Source organism: Hemiscyllium ocellatum, chromosome 34 (assembly GCF_020745735.1).
Source record: "Hemiscyllium ocellatum isolate sHemOce1 chromosome 34, sHemOce1.pat.X.cur, whole genome shotgun sequence".
Classification (NCBI taxonomy): domain Eukaryota; kingdom Metazoa; phylum Chordata; class Chondrichthyes; order Orectolobiformes; family Hemiscylliidae; genus Hemiscyllium; species Hemiscyllium ocellatum.
This window is the reverse complement of record NC_083434.1, coordinates 33458773-33475226: the sequence shown is the minus strand read 5'-3', so window position 1 is coordinate 33475226 and position 16454 is coordinate 33458773. Positions and strand designations below refer to the sequence as shown.

Sequence of the window (16454 nt, the reverse complement as noted above, 5' to 3'; positions counted from 1 at the left end):
AGTATTTATTATTCAGAACAGGTAATAGCAGCATCCTAACCAACAGCACAACAACAGCAATTTCTTCCAGGGTAGACATGTAGGAGTAGGAGTTGGCCATTCAGCCAGTCGAGCCTGCCTCACTGTTTAATACAATCATAGCTGATTGAACACTCCGCTGCCTTTTACCCATTCCATCCTCAATAACCCTGTATACTGTCAGTAATCATAAAAATATCATTCTACCTTAAACATACTTAAAGATTGAACTTCCACAACCTGCTGTGATACAAAATTCCAAAATTTCATAATCCTGTGAATGAAAAACATTTTTTCTCATCTTGGACTTCAATGACATCTTCCTTTTATTTTTAAAATGTACGCCTGGTTCTAGATGCTTTGACCAGGGAAATGTCAGACTACATCTACCCTGTCTACTGCTTTTAAGCATTTTGTAAGTTTCAACTGGATCACCTTTTCGTTTCTGTGGAACGTCAGAAAGTTCAGGCTTAGTTTGCGCGGTCTGACTTTGTATGGCAGTGTCACCATTTTGGGAACAAGTCTGGTGAACCTTTGTTGCACTCCCTTTAAGGGAATAATCTTTCTTGAGCTAAGGACACCAAACCTGAATGTGGTAGTCCAGGTGCAGTCTGACCTAACTCCCTTACAATTAAAGCAAAGGTAGATCACGTGGAATCATTTCTCTGAACGGAACATTCTTTCAGAAGAGATATTTGCACATAACCCCCATTTCTAGAATTCGGCTCCATTTTGGAACAAGATAACTTGAATTTTAAGTTTGGAAGTATATGTTTTGCTGTTATTGAAGAGCGTGTTCTGGTACCCAGAATTCAGCACATGCTGTTGAAGATAGTGAGAGTGTTTTAACTTTTGAAATTTCTGTTTTGAGCCACTAAGCAAATACGTTTTATTCATTTGTTTTTCCTGTGTCTTGTGTTGGTGCAGAGTCAAATGTTAAATTAAAATCTGTTTGCTCCCTACTGCCTGCCTGAATGATATTTGTGGTATGTACTATTTACAAACCTCAGCAAATTGCTTATTTATATCTGTATGTGAAATTACAAAATGTGCTTATTCACCAACTAAATTTATTTATCTCATTATTTTTCTTGTATAAACAAATTACAAGAATTTTCCATCTTTTTTTACTAGTCAACATTAAAAACACAGCAAGTAGCTGCCCTTGAGGAGACATTGGCAGCTTTGAAAGTTGATTTTGAAAAGAATCTGAGTATGAGCACTGCAAAGCAAAAGACCCTACAAGATAACCTCGTCTCTACTAAACATGATTTACTCAAAGTACAGGAACATCTGTCATTGACCGAAAAGGTTTGTATTGGAACTGCATTATTAAATCAAAATAAATAAATACCCCTTGAGTATTGAAGACAACAGTGAAGCTGAAACTTGTTCAAGACAGAATGAGTTTTGTATGAAAACATCCAAATTATTCTCAATAGTAGTAAACAAAAACCATTTGCCAATTTGGATACATAAAATACTTAATATGGAGTATTGCCTTTTCTTGGGAATCTTATACCATTTCTATGGGGTATGATATGCAATGCCAAATATAAACACTTAAGTGTTAGAGCAGTAATGTTGATTAAACTAAGTGTGAAAAACTGACAAAGCAAAACAGGCCAGAATCTAAGGGTGCAAATTGCTTTGCAATGTACAATTCAAGTCAAGGGTTCTCTCCTGAAGCTACAAGTATCCTCCTGTCCTCTGAAATCCTGACATACCCATTCACAGTAAACAAAGTAAAATTTGTAGTTGAGGTCTGAAGTTATTCTAGTTGATATTGAGGCCAGACTGCTGCATGACACAGAATAAAGCTTAAATATCATCAAGCTGGTGCTGAGCTTCATTGGAATGGTGCAGGGTCACAGGTTAAGAATGAGCCAGGGAATGGAAGTGCGAGGTGATCATGGTCACACTTGTGGCACAGGTATTACACAAAGAGTTTATCCAAATTGCATTTGGTCTTTCCAGTGTTATAAACAGTCAATATATCACACTAAGCTGCAGAAAGGGAGGAACAGCATGGACATCTTTCTATGCCTGCAAGGGTAAATGAAGAAGTGAAGTAGAATTAATGGAAATTCACTCATTCTTAAGAACACGAAGGAGCTCTTGCATAAAAAAGTCAACTGGAAAAAGTTTATTGTGGCAACTTGATTCAGGCAAAGATATTCACTGTACAGGTAGAATGTCATAGCAAGAGTACTGCCAAGTACAGACCATGACACCTTTTGTTTGGAGGGAGGGAGGAAGTGAAGTTTGAACAAAAGTAACTTAAATTGAAAAAAAGTTCAAAGATGCAGTCTTGTCACTTTATGTATTACTTTGTTTTATTCCAACTCCTGAACCTTCAGCACACTGTCCAATGACTCATTTCCAGTCCTGACATCATTATCAAACTCCTTGACAAAGGGATGCTACATATTTTGACTTAATGACTTCTATCTTGCCAAATTTGAACATCAACACTCCAGTCAATCCCACTACTATATGCCAAAGTAGAAATTCCCAGGCTGACTCCACTTTCACAATCTCTCACTGGGTTTTGCTGACGTCTGTTGCAAATCTATCAACTCTTGCAACAAACGGGATTGTAATGATGTTTGTTTTCTTCTTGTAAAGGCACCATTCCTTTAATTGAATTCATTACCTTGAACAAATTTAGTACGGTCCTTTAGAGACGAGCTGTGTGATTTTTCAAGTTGAGATAAATTGGGGGCAGCTGGAAAATTAACAGCTTGGCAGCACTTCTCTCTTTGCAATCTGTATTACACTTATCCAAGAATCTGGAGGATGAACCAATCTCCAGGTGAAAGGAGAAAAATCAGCTGTTTTATACAAGCTTGCAGTTGAGATAATAATTATTCTTGGGTACCAGAATCTCATTACTGCCTACTCAAAACAAAAAGTAAAAAATGAGGTCTGCAGATGCTGGAGATCACAGCTGAAAATGTGTTGCTGGTTAGTTGGGTAAGTCTGTCGAAAATTTGACAAAGTGTCAAAAATTAGACTTCCGAGAGCTCTTGGGCATGCACACAGGCCTGTCATTCAAGTGCTCTGCCCGCGGAACCGTTTTTCGGATGCCTTTCAAAGTGGTCCTGCGCCGCCATTTTGTTCTAAAAATCGTACTCAAAACAAAAATAAAGCATGTGCATCTATGTTGTACTGCTTTCAAAAAAAAAGTAATCTTGAACTCCTGGCAATCTTTTCCAAGATCCACATGCTTCCCAACACCTTGGCCCTCGCATAGTGATAGACGCCTGTTACAGACCTTCTAGAGGCAGTGCAGTTGTGTCCAGGATAGGAGAACACTACCAAAAGAAGCTCAGCAGGCCTGCAGTCTGCCTGGACTGGAAGACCTAGACCTTTCACCTTTCGCACTAGGAGAATTGTGCCTTATGACGACCAGCACCTCCTCACCCCTAAGCCCTTGGAAAAAATTTAAGATTCATAAAACAGCCACAACAATTTCAATATAATTGTGTTCAGCTGAAGTGTTTTTCAAAATGTGCAATTCTATAGTTGTTTCTTAATAATTTCAATTTCAATTTCAGTCTCAGCAATAGGACAAGTAAATATACTGCTGCAAGCAGAACAGCATGTTTCCTGTATAAGGCTTTCCTGTTGTAGACAGAGTTTCAAACCATTACAGCTAGCTTTTGCAAGAAGAGTGGAACTTTCACATTCTGCACTGTTTTACTCTCACATAGCTCACCTCAGTATCTTTCCCCACAGCAGTGCAGCCACTTTAAACTCATGCAATCTCTCCCTTTTGTCTCAGTCCAGGAGAAATCATCCCACAGTAGGGCAGACAGAACCAAGACGGTGGTGAGGTGTGTGAAATCCATCTCATCACCCACTATGAGGAGTGAATTCTCGCCCTAGGAGGAGAGGACTATAATCACTCGTGTGGCGATGTTGAATCGTCTATGTTCTGATTCATGATCAAGTGTTCTGCTGCTCTCTCTTCTCCCAATTCCACTATTCCCGATGTATTCCCAATGTGCCCAGAATTCTAGTCCCATTGGGGTGGATGGGCCACTTGTATTATACCAATGCGTATTTGCCTTTCCGTTGAACTGAATAGAAATGAGGGTTCTGTCATAGACAGCCATTCTGCTGCCAATTGTAACAGGAACTGCTTGAATAACGCAACAACTTGCATATTTTATATAGATAAGGTATATTTACTGTTTTACTCATAGGGAAGCCTTGCCCAGACATAGATCTGAGTTAGCAATCACTTTACATACTATGAAATAGTCAATGAAATGTTAATATTCTCACAACAGGAGTTGGACAAAAAGTTTCAGGAAACAGCTGCTTACCGCAACATGAAAGAAATGTTAACGAAAAAGAATGAGCAAGTGAAGGAATTGCGGAAACGTCTTTCAAAGTAAGTTGCTGTTTTTGTCAATTCAGATTTGCAAGACTGGAGAATCCTACCTTGATTTCATTACAAGGTGAATCAGCCTGTCCTTATTTATTCTTCCATCCTGAAATACACAACAGTTCTTCCCTCTTCACCTCATTTTAAGAAATCAAGTTCTTGAATTTCATCATTCTATCTAGAAGCACACTGCAAATGATGAGCATTCTTTGAAATATTGTGTGAGTTCAGTCTTAAACTTGCCTTTTATTCTTTTTATTCTACTGTTACAAGTTACGGTAGTATTCTAATTTAATTTTTACTTTCCCCATGATTATAATCCAAGATTATTTTGGATACACATACTGGGTTGAAAATCCTGTGGCCTAGAATGAGCTAACCATCCACGAAGGTGCCAGTATCTGAACTGGTGGCGGGTGCAGAAGCCAGTTTTGCCAGTGCTCCCTCTGAGGGATCTGTGGCTTCTTCCTCAGGAGGAGGGGACAATGTCCTGAGGGGCTGCTGTTTTCAGAGCAGAGACTGTGCGGATGCCACTGGAGCTGCCAGGAGATGAGAGGACAAGTTAAGAAATGGGACTAGAATTCTGGGCACATTGGGAATACATCGGGAATAGTGGAATTGGGAGAAGAGAGAGCAGCAGAGCACTTGATCGTGAATCAGAACATAGACGTTTCAACATCGCCACACGAGTGATTATAGTCCTCTTCCCCCTAGGGCTAGAATTCACTCCTCATAGTGGGTGATGAGATGGATGTCACACACCTCACTACCGTCTTGGTTCTGTCTGCCCTACTGTGGGATGATTTCTCCTGGACTGAGACAAAGGGAGAGATTGCATGAGTTTAAAGTGGCCGCACTGCTGCGGGGAAAGATGCTGAGGTGAGCTAAGTGAGAGTAAAACAGTGCAGAAAGCATGCGAGTCAGTAGTAGGGGATGTCGGAAAGTGAGAGCATTTAAAGGAAGACGTTGCACGATGAGATTGGTAGACCATGTGCTTTGGTGGGAGGTGGGTGCAATAGTAGTGTGAGGTAGCAGAAAGAAGATGGTAACACTTAACTTCACAGAGCACAGAATATCATTGACCTCCTTCTTGCACTACTGGGTGTACCTCCAGGTCATGGACAGCACACTGACCCAGATGGAACTTTCGACCATGTTAGAAGGGTATGGTCTCCCTGATGGTCCTAAGGAAAGAGGACATCCCTTTTGGTAAATGCGGTTGCTAGCTTGCCTCTGAGCTATCTCTTGGGCAATTCTTCACACCCATGAACTGTGAAGACAGCTCTTGGCTGACAGTACTTCGTCTGGTGCATGGCTGCAGTTTGCGTCCCAGAAAGTCCTCCCAATGGTGGTGCTTGAGTCATTGGCAGGTAGAAGATAATGTTAGCAAGCCAAAAAGTGGCATGGTGCATACATAGTAAGGCGGGCTGTGGAGAACTGAGAGATATAATTTGCTAGAGCTCATGAAGAGAAACCCTCCAAGAAACTCCTTGAAATTAATATCTTTTGGCCGAATTTTAATAAAATTCAGCACAACAGAGGATTAACTGACTATCAGAGATTAGTCATAAAGGAACTTTTTTCAGGATGGCAGCCAGTGACTAGTGGGGCTCTACAGGGATCAATGTTGGGATCACAATTGATCATGTTATACATTAACAATCTGGACAGAAGGAACTGTGGGCATTATTGTTAATTTTGCAGATAAAAAAAGATGGGGGAGGGACAGGAAGTGGGGAGTCTGCAGAAGGACTTGGACAAGCTACGAAAGTGGGCAAAGTAGCAGCTGATGGAATGCAATGTGGCAAGTGTGAGGTCATGCACTTTGGGACAAAGAATAGAGGCATAGACTACTTTCTAACTGGGCAAAGGCTTCAGAAATCTGAAGAAAAAGGAACTTAGGAATCCTTGTTCAGGATTCCCTTAAGGTGCAGGTCAGTTGGCAGTTAGGAAGGTAAATGCAGTGTTAGCATTCATTTCTAGAGGAGTAGAATACAAAAACAGCTGTACTGCTGAAGCTGTATAAGTTTCTGGTCAGACTGTGTTTGGAATATTGTGAGCAGTTTTAAGGAAGGATGAGCTAGCAGGGGAGTCCAAGAGAGGTTTACAAGAATTATGCCAGGGATGAGGGGCTTGTCATATGAGTGGTGAGGACTCTGTGCTTTATGGAGTTTAGAAGGATTGGGGGGGTAGTAATTACATAGAAACTTATACAATGGAGTCATGGCGTGATGCAGCATAGAAACAGACCCTTCAGTCTAACTTCTTCATGCCAACCAAGTTTCTCCAAACCAAACTAGTCCCACTTGCCTTCATTCGGCCCATCTTCCTCTAACCCTTTCCTATTCACGTACTTGCCCAAATGTCTTTTCAGTGTTGTAACTGGACCTGCATCTGCCACTTCCTCCGACAGTTCATTCCACTTACAAACCACCCTCTACGTGAAAAGAAAATTCCTTCTCTGGTCCCTTTTAAATCCTTCTCCTCTCACCTTAATATGCCTCCTAATTTTGAAACCTATTCCCCCCCCCCATCCTAGGGAAAAGACCTTTGCTGATGACCTGGTCTATGACCTTCATGCTTTTATAAACCTTTATCAAGTCACTCCTCAACCTCCTACCGTCCAGTGGAAAATGTCCAGCCTCTCCTTATAACTCAAACCCTCCAATCTCAGCAACTTCTTGGTAAATCTTTTCTGAACCCTCTCCAGTTTAATAATATCCTCCCTATAGCAGAACGACCAGAACTCTGTACACTACTTAAAACCAGCTCACCAATGTTCTGTACAGTCTCAACATGACATCCCAACGCCTATATTCAGTGGTCTGAGCAATGAAGGCAAGCATAATAAATGCTGTCTTAGCCACCCTGTCTACCTGTGATGCACCTTTGAAAGAACTATGTACTTGAACCCCTAAACCTGTCACTTTGTTCAGCAACACTACCCAGGGCCCTACTTGATAGTGGTCATGGATAAGATGTTTCCACCAATAGGAGAGTCCAGGACCTGAGGACACAGCCTCAGAGTGAAGGGATGGCCCTTTAGAACTGAGATGAGGATATATTTCTTCAGCCAGAGGGGAGTGAATCTGTGAAATTCATTATTATAGAAGGAGATGTGTGGAGGCAAGCCTTGGAGTGTGTTTAACACCAAACATAGATAAGTACTTGATCAGAAAGGGGATCAATGGTTAGTGACAGAAGGTTGGAGAATGGGATTGAGAAACATATCAGCGATGATCAAATGATGATGTGGTCTTGATGGGCCACATGACGTGATTCTGCTCTGATATCTTGTGGTTACGTTAGACACCTTTTCGGTTTTATGTTTGAAGGTTTTCAATTATTTCTCTAAAGATAATTTTAAAATGATCTGGAATGTTTAAAAAGTAACTGTGTTCAATTAAATTACCCACATCCCTTTATCCTGAAGGCTGAGCATTGACTTCTTTGTTTAATGTTTCTAGGTATGAAGTTGCAGACTGAGGACATTGTTTGGCTCTTGTCAAACTGCTTCAGAATTTCAGAATGGATTCACTGCATTCTTTATTATCTCCACATTTAGGAACTAAGTTACATTTAGAATTGTCTATTTTAACATTTTACTACATTAAAATTATATTGCATACTTTTAAAATATGTTCTATTCATTTAATTTCCTTGTCTTTCCTTACATTTGATAGAGTCAAAAGTGTGGTGTTGGAAAAGCACAGCAGGTCAGGTAGCATTCCAAAGAGCAGGAGAGTCAACAGTTCGGGCATCAACCCTTCATCAGGAATATGTTGGGGGGCGGGGGGGCTGAGAGATAAATAAATGGTGGGGGTCAGGTAGCTGGAAAGTGGATAGGGAGATCTAGGTGGGGGGTAATTGTGATAGGTCAATGGGAAGGTGGAGTGGATAGGTGGGAAGGAAGATGGACAGGTCAGGTTGAGAGAGCGGTGTCGAGTTGAAGGATTGGAATGAGGTGGTGGTTGAGGAGATTTGGAAACTAGTGAAGTCGATGTTGATGCTGTGTGGTTGAAGGGTCTCAAGGCAGAAGATGAGGCATTCTTCCTCCAGTTGTTGGGTAGCTTGGATTTGGTGGTGGAGGAGGCCCAGGACTTGCATATCCTTGTTGGATTGGGAGAGGGTGATGAAGTGGTCAGCCACTGGGCAGTGGAGTTGTTTTATGTGCGTATCCCATAGATGCTCCCTGAAACGCTCCACCAGTTGGCGTCCTATCTCCTCAATGCAGAGTAGACCATATCAAGAGCAAAGGACTCAGTAGAGGTAGATGGATGTTCAGAAAAATCTTTGCCGCATCTGGAAGTATTCTTTGGGGCTTTGGATGAAGGTGAGGGGGAGGTGTGGGTGCAGGTTTTACACCCCTTACAGTGGCAGGGAAAGGTGCTGGGAGGAGAGGGTGTGTTGGTGGGGATAGTGGACTTAATGATATCACGGAGGGAATGGTCTTTGCAGAACGTAGATGGAGATGGGGAGGGAAATATATCTGGTGGTGGGGTCTGATTGTAGATAGCAGAAATTGAGGAGGATAATGTGCTGTATCCGAAGATTAGTGAGGTGGAAGGTAGAAGGCGGGGAGTTCTATCCTTGTTGCGGTTGGAGGGGTGAGGTTCAATGGTGGAGATGAGACAAGTGGAAAAGATGAATTGGAGGGCACTGATCACATGGGAGAGGAAATTGCGGTCCTTTAGATAGGAGGCCATCTGGGATGTGCTGGAGTGGAATTGCTCCCTCCTGGGAACAGGTACATTGGAGGAACTGGGAGTACGGAATAACATTTTTATGGTGGGGGGGAAATCGAGATATCAATGGGAGTCGGTGGCTTTGAAATAGATGTCTGTGTGGATTTGGTGACTGGAGGTAGAGTTAGAGATCCAGGAAGGGGATGGGGGGCGGTAATCCTGCTTCTTGGATGCTGTCTGACTTGCTGTGCTTTTCCAGCACCACACTTTTTTCGACTTGCATTTAATACCTTGATTTAAATTGGCAGTATTGTTGCCGACAGCTTATAATCATTAATCTTTCGATTAAAAACAAGATACTGTGGATGCTGTAAATCTGAACCAAATACAGAATGCTGTAGAAAGTCAGCAGATCTGACCACTACTGTGGAGAGAAAAGATAGTTAGTGTTTCGAGTCTGGTATAACTACCCAGAATGGAAGGGTTAACTCTGTCTCTCTGTCTCTGGCTGTCTCTCTGTCTCTCTCTCTCTCTCCGCGCGCACACACTCTCGCGCGCTCTCTCCACAATGCTGTCCGACCTATTGAGTTTCTCCGGTATTCTGTGTTTGTTGGTGTTAATCACTATGATCACTTCTCTGTTACCATGGATCACATGGACAGTCTTTGTCAACATTAAAATTAAATTAAAACCAAATAAATTAGCCTATCAAATATAAGCTTGCTGTATATATTATATGCGTGTGAGTAGGAGAAATCTTGCGTTGATTTTGCATCTCATTGCATCCATGGAGTCAACCAACATCAAAAGATTTTTTTTTGAAATGTGGTCAGTCTACAGGTCATTTTCACCTGGTCCAGGAATTTTAGGACACAATCTGGCACTCCACTCAGGTTATCCAGAAAGACTGAGGGGTGGGTTTTGGAGGTAGATTGGGGAGGACAAGAATGGCATTAAAACCGCTCAACAGCTTTTCCCCAGATGCATGTTATATTCCCTTACCTTGTTCTGCAATTGTACTGTAGCTTCATTTGCACCATCAGGTACTACCCTTTTCCCACCATTATCAGTTTCTGTATTATGTTATAACATCTTAAGGGGATATTTTTTACTTCTGCAATCAAAGTACATATGTGGAAATTATGCAACACCGATCTGTGGTGCTTTGGTTTAACACTGATGTAGAGATAATCAAAGACTGTGTTTCACCATTTTGTGATAAGTTCCTGATATGTGCAAGAACAAACAAGTGGAAAATTAGGCCTTTCATGCAGATTTCTGTTACTAGGTTTTAAGGTGAAAGGAGGAGAGATATTTCAAAAAAGACTTTGGGGGCAATTTTTTTTTACACAGTGGGTGATTCACATGTGGAATGAACTTCCTTAGGAAGCAGTGGATGTGGGCACAATTATAATGTTTAAAAGACGTTTAGATAAATACATGAATAGGGAAGGTTTGTCAGGATGCGGGCCAGGAGCAGGCAGGCGGGGCTAGTTATGTTTGGGATTACATTCAGCATGGTCTCATTGGGTGGAAGGGTCTGTTTCTATGCACTATGACTCTATGTGTAAAGAAGAGCCTCTAGTACTTTTTTTTAAAAAAAGTTTCCATAGTTTTGCCAAAAGTGGTTTATAAGAGATATTTAACACATTTCTACAGAGATGCAGGAAAGGTACTTATCAAGAAAACAGTTTCTGACAGGGAAAATAGCTTTGGTCAAACCAGAGTCATCAGTCACTTGCTGATTGAATCAGGAAGATACTTATTTAAAAAAATTAATTTCAAATCAATGTAACTACAACTAAAATAATGTTATTGAAATTCAATAAAATCAATGTACGAAGAATAAATGTGTAGCTGCACAAAAACAATGCTGACAAAAATAACTCTGCAAAATACAGATGTCCTAAATAACTAGTATTTTTGAAAGCTTTCTCTGGCTGTTGTAAAGACTGTGTCTTTTTATTTTGTTTCTTTTTGGACTATGGATTTTAAAAAAAAAGATGCTGTTTTGAACCAAGGAGGTGATGCAAAATGATTGTGTAAAAAATCATGTCTATGGAGCACACAGTTGTATATGATGCTAAATTTCTCCTGGAACAGGGAGAGTACAAGCAAATGTACTGAACGGATGGGTTCTGGACTAAGGGCAGTTGCTTGGCGACAATACTTTGGCTCCTGACCAGGTGATCGTAGTTTTTGTGAGATCATCACAGCAGAGAACCACCCAGTCGCAAAGCAAAAACATTGAAGAAAGGTTTCTCTGTCATACCTGGAGGATGTCTTTACTAAAATAGGAATGCTAGAGGGATCACAGGAAGAATCCAATACTTCTAACCCAAGAGCCTTGACTTGGGAGCCTGATTAAATCAGTATAATTTTAGGCACTGAAGCAGGGGAACTCATGGAACAAAATTAAGTTGATCTTTTTTCCCCTGGTCAAGTGATGTTTTAAATATAGATTTTGTGTTATTATCTGAGATTACTTTAGTAATCTGAGTTATTTATTTGGAGTTTTACACACAGCTATTGAAAAACGTTTGGTATCATGAACGCTTTTTGTTGGAAAATATTTCAAACCCAAATTACAATATTGTTCAAATGGAGTCTACTGATTCAACTATCTTATATAAAGATTGTTCACTTTGCTGGTAAAAATAATCTGATTGTAGACCTCTTGTGTATAAGATTATGAACTAAGTTTAAGGATTTCAGAGGTGATAAATATTCTTAAAGACTTGTTTAAGGGGAGAATGAAGATGAGAATTGGGCAGCACAGTGGCTCAGTGGTTAACACTGCTGCCTCAGAGCATCAGGGAGCGGGTTCAATTCCAGCCTCTGGTTACTGTCTGTGTATGTGGAGTGTGTACATTTTCCCTGAGTCAGTCCAAAGATGTGTAGGTTAGATGGATTGGCCATGCTAAATTGCCCTTAATGTCCAGGGATGTGTAAGTTTGGTGGATTAGCTATGGGAAATACAGGATAGCAAGGATAGAGTTTGAGGGGAATGAATCTGGGTAGGACACTTTTCAACGGGATGGTGTGAACGGGATTTTATTCTATCATCTATTCTCTCTCATATCTATGAATGAGTCTCCGACCTTGAGATGAAAGGCATATTGAAATGGTATTTTCTTATGGGTGGAGAATGTAAAAGACCACATCGTTTTATTTCCTTTAATTTTGGACTGTGGACTAAAAAAGGGGGATACTGCTTTAAACAAAGGAATCTGCAAAGGGATGGCGGCAGTTTTAAAAATTGTTTACACTACACTACAGTCAGAGTTGTATGGAATGTTACTTCCTTGGAAGAGCGAGTGAAAAAGTAGACAAAAATGGAACTAATGGATTCTGAAGTAGGGAGCAGTTGCTTGACAACAATGATCTGATTGGCTCCTGACTAAGTGACCATGTCTTGTGTGAAGTCAGAACAACAGAGAAACACCAACCCACGAAGAGGGCCTCTTGCTGTCTTGACTGTGCTTTCTTGCTTTCTTTCTCTCTCTCTCGCGCTCTCTCTCTTTCTCGCTCTTGCTCTCGCATTCTCTTCCTTCAAACCCCATCCCTACACTCCTCTCCACTCCCCTTTCTCTACAAATCCCTGGTTTAAAGGTAAAGACAGTGAAAGAATGAATTCTCAACTAATAAACTCAGATCATTGGTGGATAACAACAAAGATTAAAACAACTCGTTGAATCCTGTGGTCGAGTCTGGTGCTGTCAAACTGTGCTCACCTTTTTCACCCTTAACATCCATGTCCTGTTTGTGTTTGTGTGTTTAACTGTCTGTACATGAGAAGGGGATTTAGGAAGGGGTAGAGTTTAAGTTAGAAAATCATATTTCCTAGTTGGCTAAAAATGTGTTTTTAAGTTATTTCCTTAAGTGCAGAAAATTGATGACTGTCTTAACCTGAGTTCATCAGTCAGATAAATTCGGAACCTTGTTAAGTTATTTTTTTTTCCTGAGATTCTTACACACTTGATACAACTGCAAAACACCAACTTCTGTGAACATGCAACCAAATTTATTCAGCAAAGTACAGTACAAGCTTTGGAGAATCTCTACACGCTCCATGCCATGCATGCAAGGCGTGTCCAGGATGTTCTCTGAACAAAGGAAACAGTCCTTCCTTTGTACAAAATCTTTACATCACAGTTAGCATTGCACACAAGACAGCCCCCAGTCACTCCCTCACAGTCGCAAACCTCTCCAGGTACAATGCAGTGACCACCTCACCTACAGAGACAATCTAATGCAAATCATCCCTTAATGGTCAGATATGTTGCAAATTGTTTTTTGTAAGTATAGGGGAGTAGTCAAATTCCAACTGTAATGTTCTTATTGATTTCTGAATAGGGAATGAAAGCAATGTTAATTATCCTGAATGGCAAGGGATGAGAATGTAAACTTCCCACATTGCTCCGATAACAGAAAGACATGCCACCCTAACCCTAGGGCATTCCATTTCTTGCAGGTCAGCACAGCAGATTCACTCTTTAATATCTAAAATTAACCTTTATACTGTTTGAATCTTTTCACATTTGTGAGGACTCTGGGAACATATGGAAACAGGAGGAACACAGGCTATTCAACCCCTCGTGCCTGTTCGAGCACTCAATGAGATCATTGCTGAGCTGAGGCCTAACTCTGCCTTTTGCCTAAATCCCTCAATAGATTTTTTTTGACAAGCAAATATATCTCAAATTTAAAATCAACAACTGATTCAACACTCTGCCATTTGAGGAAGAGGTTAGTCTGCGAAGACTGGGCCTTATTTTTCAGGGTGCTACCCCAGTGAAGTCTGATATTATTATAATTAAAAGGAGTTGAAAATGTTAAGCAAATTGAAATCTTGAAATGTTCATGGGATACAAAAAATGTCTGAGCTTACATCTGTGTAATATCATTTTCAGGATGTGTTTTTTAAATTTGTGCTTGAAATGTGGATGTCACTGATTGGCCCAGCATTGATGGCCATCCCTAATAGCCCCTTGATATGAATAGCTTGCTCGGCCCATTTGGGAGGGTACTTGAGATTCAATCACATTGCTGTGGCTCTGGAGTCACATGTAAGCCAGACCAAATAAGGATGGCAGATCTCCTTCCCTAAGGACACTAGTGACCCAGATGGTTTTGATGAGAATTGACAGTGGTTATACCATTAAAGCTAGCTTTCATTCCAGGTTTTTAACTTAATTAAAATTTCACCATCTACTTTGATGGGATTTGAATCCATTTTCCTAGAATCTTAACCTGGAGTTCTGGATTAGTATGTTAAAAAGTATGGCACTGGAAAAGCACAGCAGGTCATGCAGCATCCAAGGAGCAGGAGAGTCGATGTTTCAGGTGTAAGCTCTCCATCAGGATTATAGGGGGGTACCCAAGGGGGCTGAGAGATAAATGGGAGGGGTGGGACTGGGGGAAAGGTAGCTTGGAAAGTGATAGATGCCGGTGGGGGGAGGGGGGTGATGATGGAGATAGGTTGCAGCAGAGGGTGGAGTGGATAGGTGGGATTGAAGATGGACAGGTGGGACTGTTCAAGATGGCAGTGCTGAGTTTGAGGGTTGGATGTGAGATAAGGTGGAAGGAGGGGAGATGAGGAAACTGGTGAAATTGACATTGAGTCTTGTGGTTGGAGGGTGCCATGGTAGATGATGAGGTGTTCTTCCTCCAGGCATCAGGTGGCTTGGATGTGGCAGTGGAGGCGGCCCAGGACTTGCATGTCCTTAGAGGAATGGGAGGGGGAGTTGAAGTGGTCAGCCACAGGGCAGTGGAGTTGTTGGGTGTGTGTGTCCCAGCTCTGCAGGTTGGTATCATGTCTCCCCAATGTCGAGGAGACCAATGAACACAGTAGATGAGATGGGTGGATGTGCAGGAAAATCTCTGCTAGATGTGAAAAGATCCGTTGGAACCTTGGACGGAGGTGAGGGGGGAGATAGGGGCACAAGTTTTACACCTCGTGCAGCAGAAAGGGAAGGTGCGAGGTGTGGAGGGTGTGTTGGTTGGGTTGTGGACCTCATGAGGGAGTCACAGAGGGAATGGTCTCTGAAGAACGCAGACGGGTTGGGGAGCAAAATATATATCTGGTGGTGGGGTCTGACTGTAGATGGTGGAAATGGCTGAGGATGATGCATTGTATCTGGAAATTGGTGGGGTGTAAGGGGAGGACCAGGGGGATTAATTCTGTTCAGAACTAGAGTGTAGAAACTGAATATAATTTTACAAGCAAGCAGTCTGATAAATAACTGGGGCACAGTGACAATTTATTACATTAGGAGGTGCCATTGTCTTTAGTTTAAATTATGAGTCCTCACTTAAAAATTGTGGTTGAGTTCCTGAAAAGCACAACTTTAAGTAAAATGACTTGATAGGGCTTAGTGAAGCAGGAAGTCACTGTATTTTGTTTATAATTATTTTGTTTATGGAGCAGCTACTGTTTTTAACTCCTTCTCAAGTGCAATTACAGATGGGCAATAAACACTGACCTTACTGGCGACAACAATACCTGAAAATGATTAAAAAAAGTAAACTTGTTATTTGTCATATTACTTAAATGATGACTAGAATTGTAAATGTCTTTTACTATTTAACCAAGGGTATAAAGACTTTGAATAGAATTTCCCCTAAGGGGCAACTTTTTCACACAGAGGGTGGTGCGTGTATGGAATGAGCTGCCAGAGGATGTGGTACAGTTGCAACATTTAAGAGGCATTTGGATGGGTATATGAATATGAAGGGTTCGGAGGGATATGGGCCGGGTGCTGGCAGGTGGGACTAGATTGGGTTGGGATATCTGGTCGGCATGGACATACTGTTTCCATGCTGTACATCTCTATGACTCTATGAATGGTGTGGGACTCTGATTGGTGGATGCATTGCCAATCAGGCAAGCGTACCAATCAGGTCCAGTTGCCAAACAATCAGCACTCCACTTGTGGTTAAAAGTCACATGACCTCATCAGGTAAAATCTGTGTTTCAGGAGCGTTCTGAAAGCTAGTCATTTCTAATAAACTTGTTGGACTATAACCTGGTGTCATGTGACTTATGACATTGACCACCCCAGTCCAACACCAGCACATCTACATCATGGCTCTCCAATTGTGAATTACCCTGATGAGTACAAGACAAGACCTTTGATAAAATGTATAATTTTTTCAGTCGTACTCCCAAGTTCAACACCACCAAATGCCTACTTATAATGGTTTTCTGTTTTGTTTCATCGGTGAGCTGATCAGGGCTGGTTTAAAGCTGTATTTTGTGTGTTATATTTGGCCTGGTCCTCTTTCAAATATAAACAGGCTTATAAAGCAAATGAGTGTTTTCAAACAGCAAGCTTTAAAATATAATATTATTT

At 41.2% G+C, this 16454-nt stretch overlaps 1 protein-coding gene across 1 annotated transcript in view; it reads left to right on the top strand.

Moving 5' to 3' along the window:
• lztfl1 (leucine zipper transcription factor-like 1) overlaps nucleotides 1-8051 on the top strand; it is a 33277-nt gene extending 25226 nt beyond the window's left edge. The window contains exons 8-10 of the mRNA XM_060849979.1: nucleotides 1153-1329; nucleotides 4317-4420; nucleotides 7882-8051. Of these exons, the coding sequence (XP_060705962.1) occupies nucleotides 1153-1329; nucleotides 4317-4420; nucleotides 7882-7900 (300 nt within the window). The 3' untranslated portion in view covers nucleotides 7901-8051. The remainder of the gene's footprint in view (nucleotides 1-1152; nucleotides 1330-4316; nucleotides 4421-7881) is intronic.
• Nucleotides 8052-16454: the final 8403 nt, after the last annotated feature.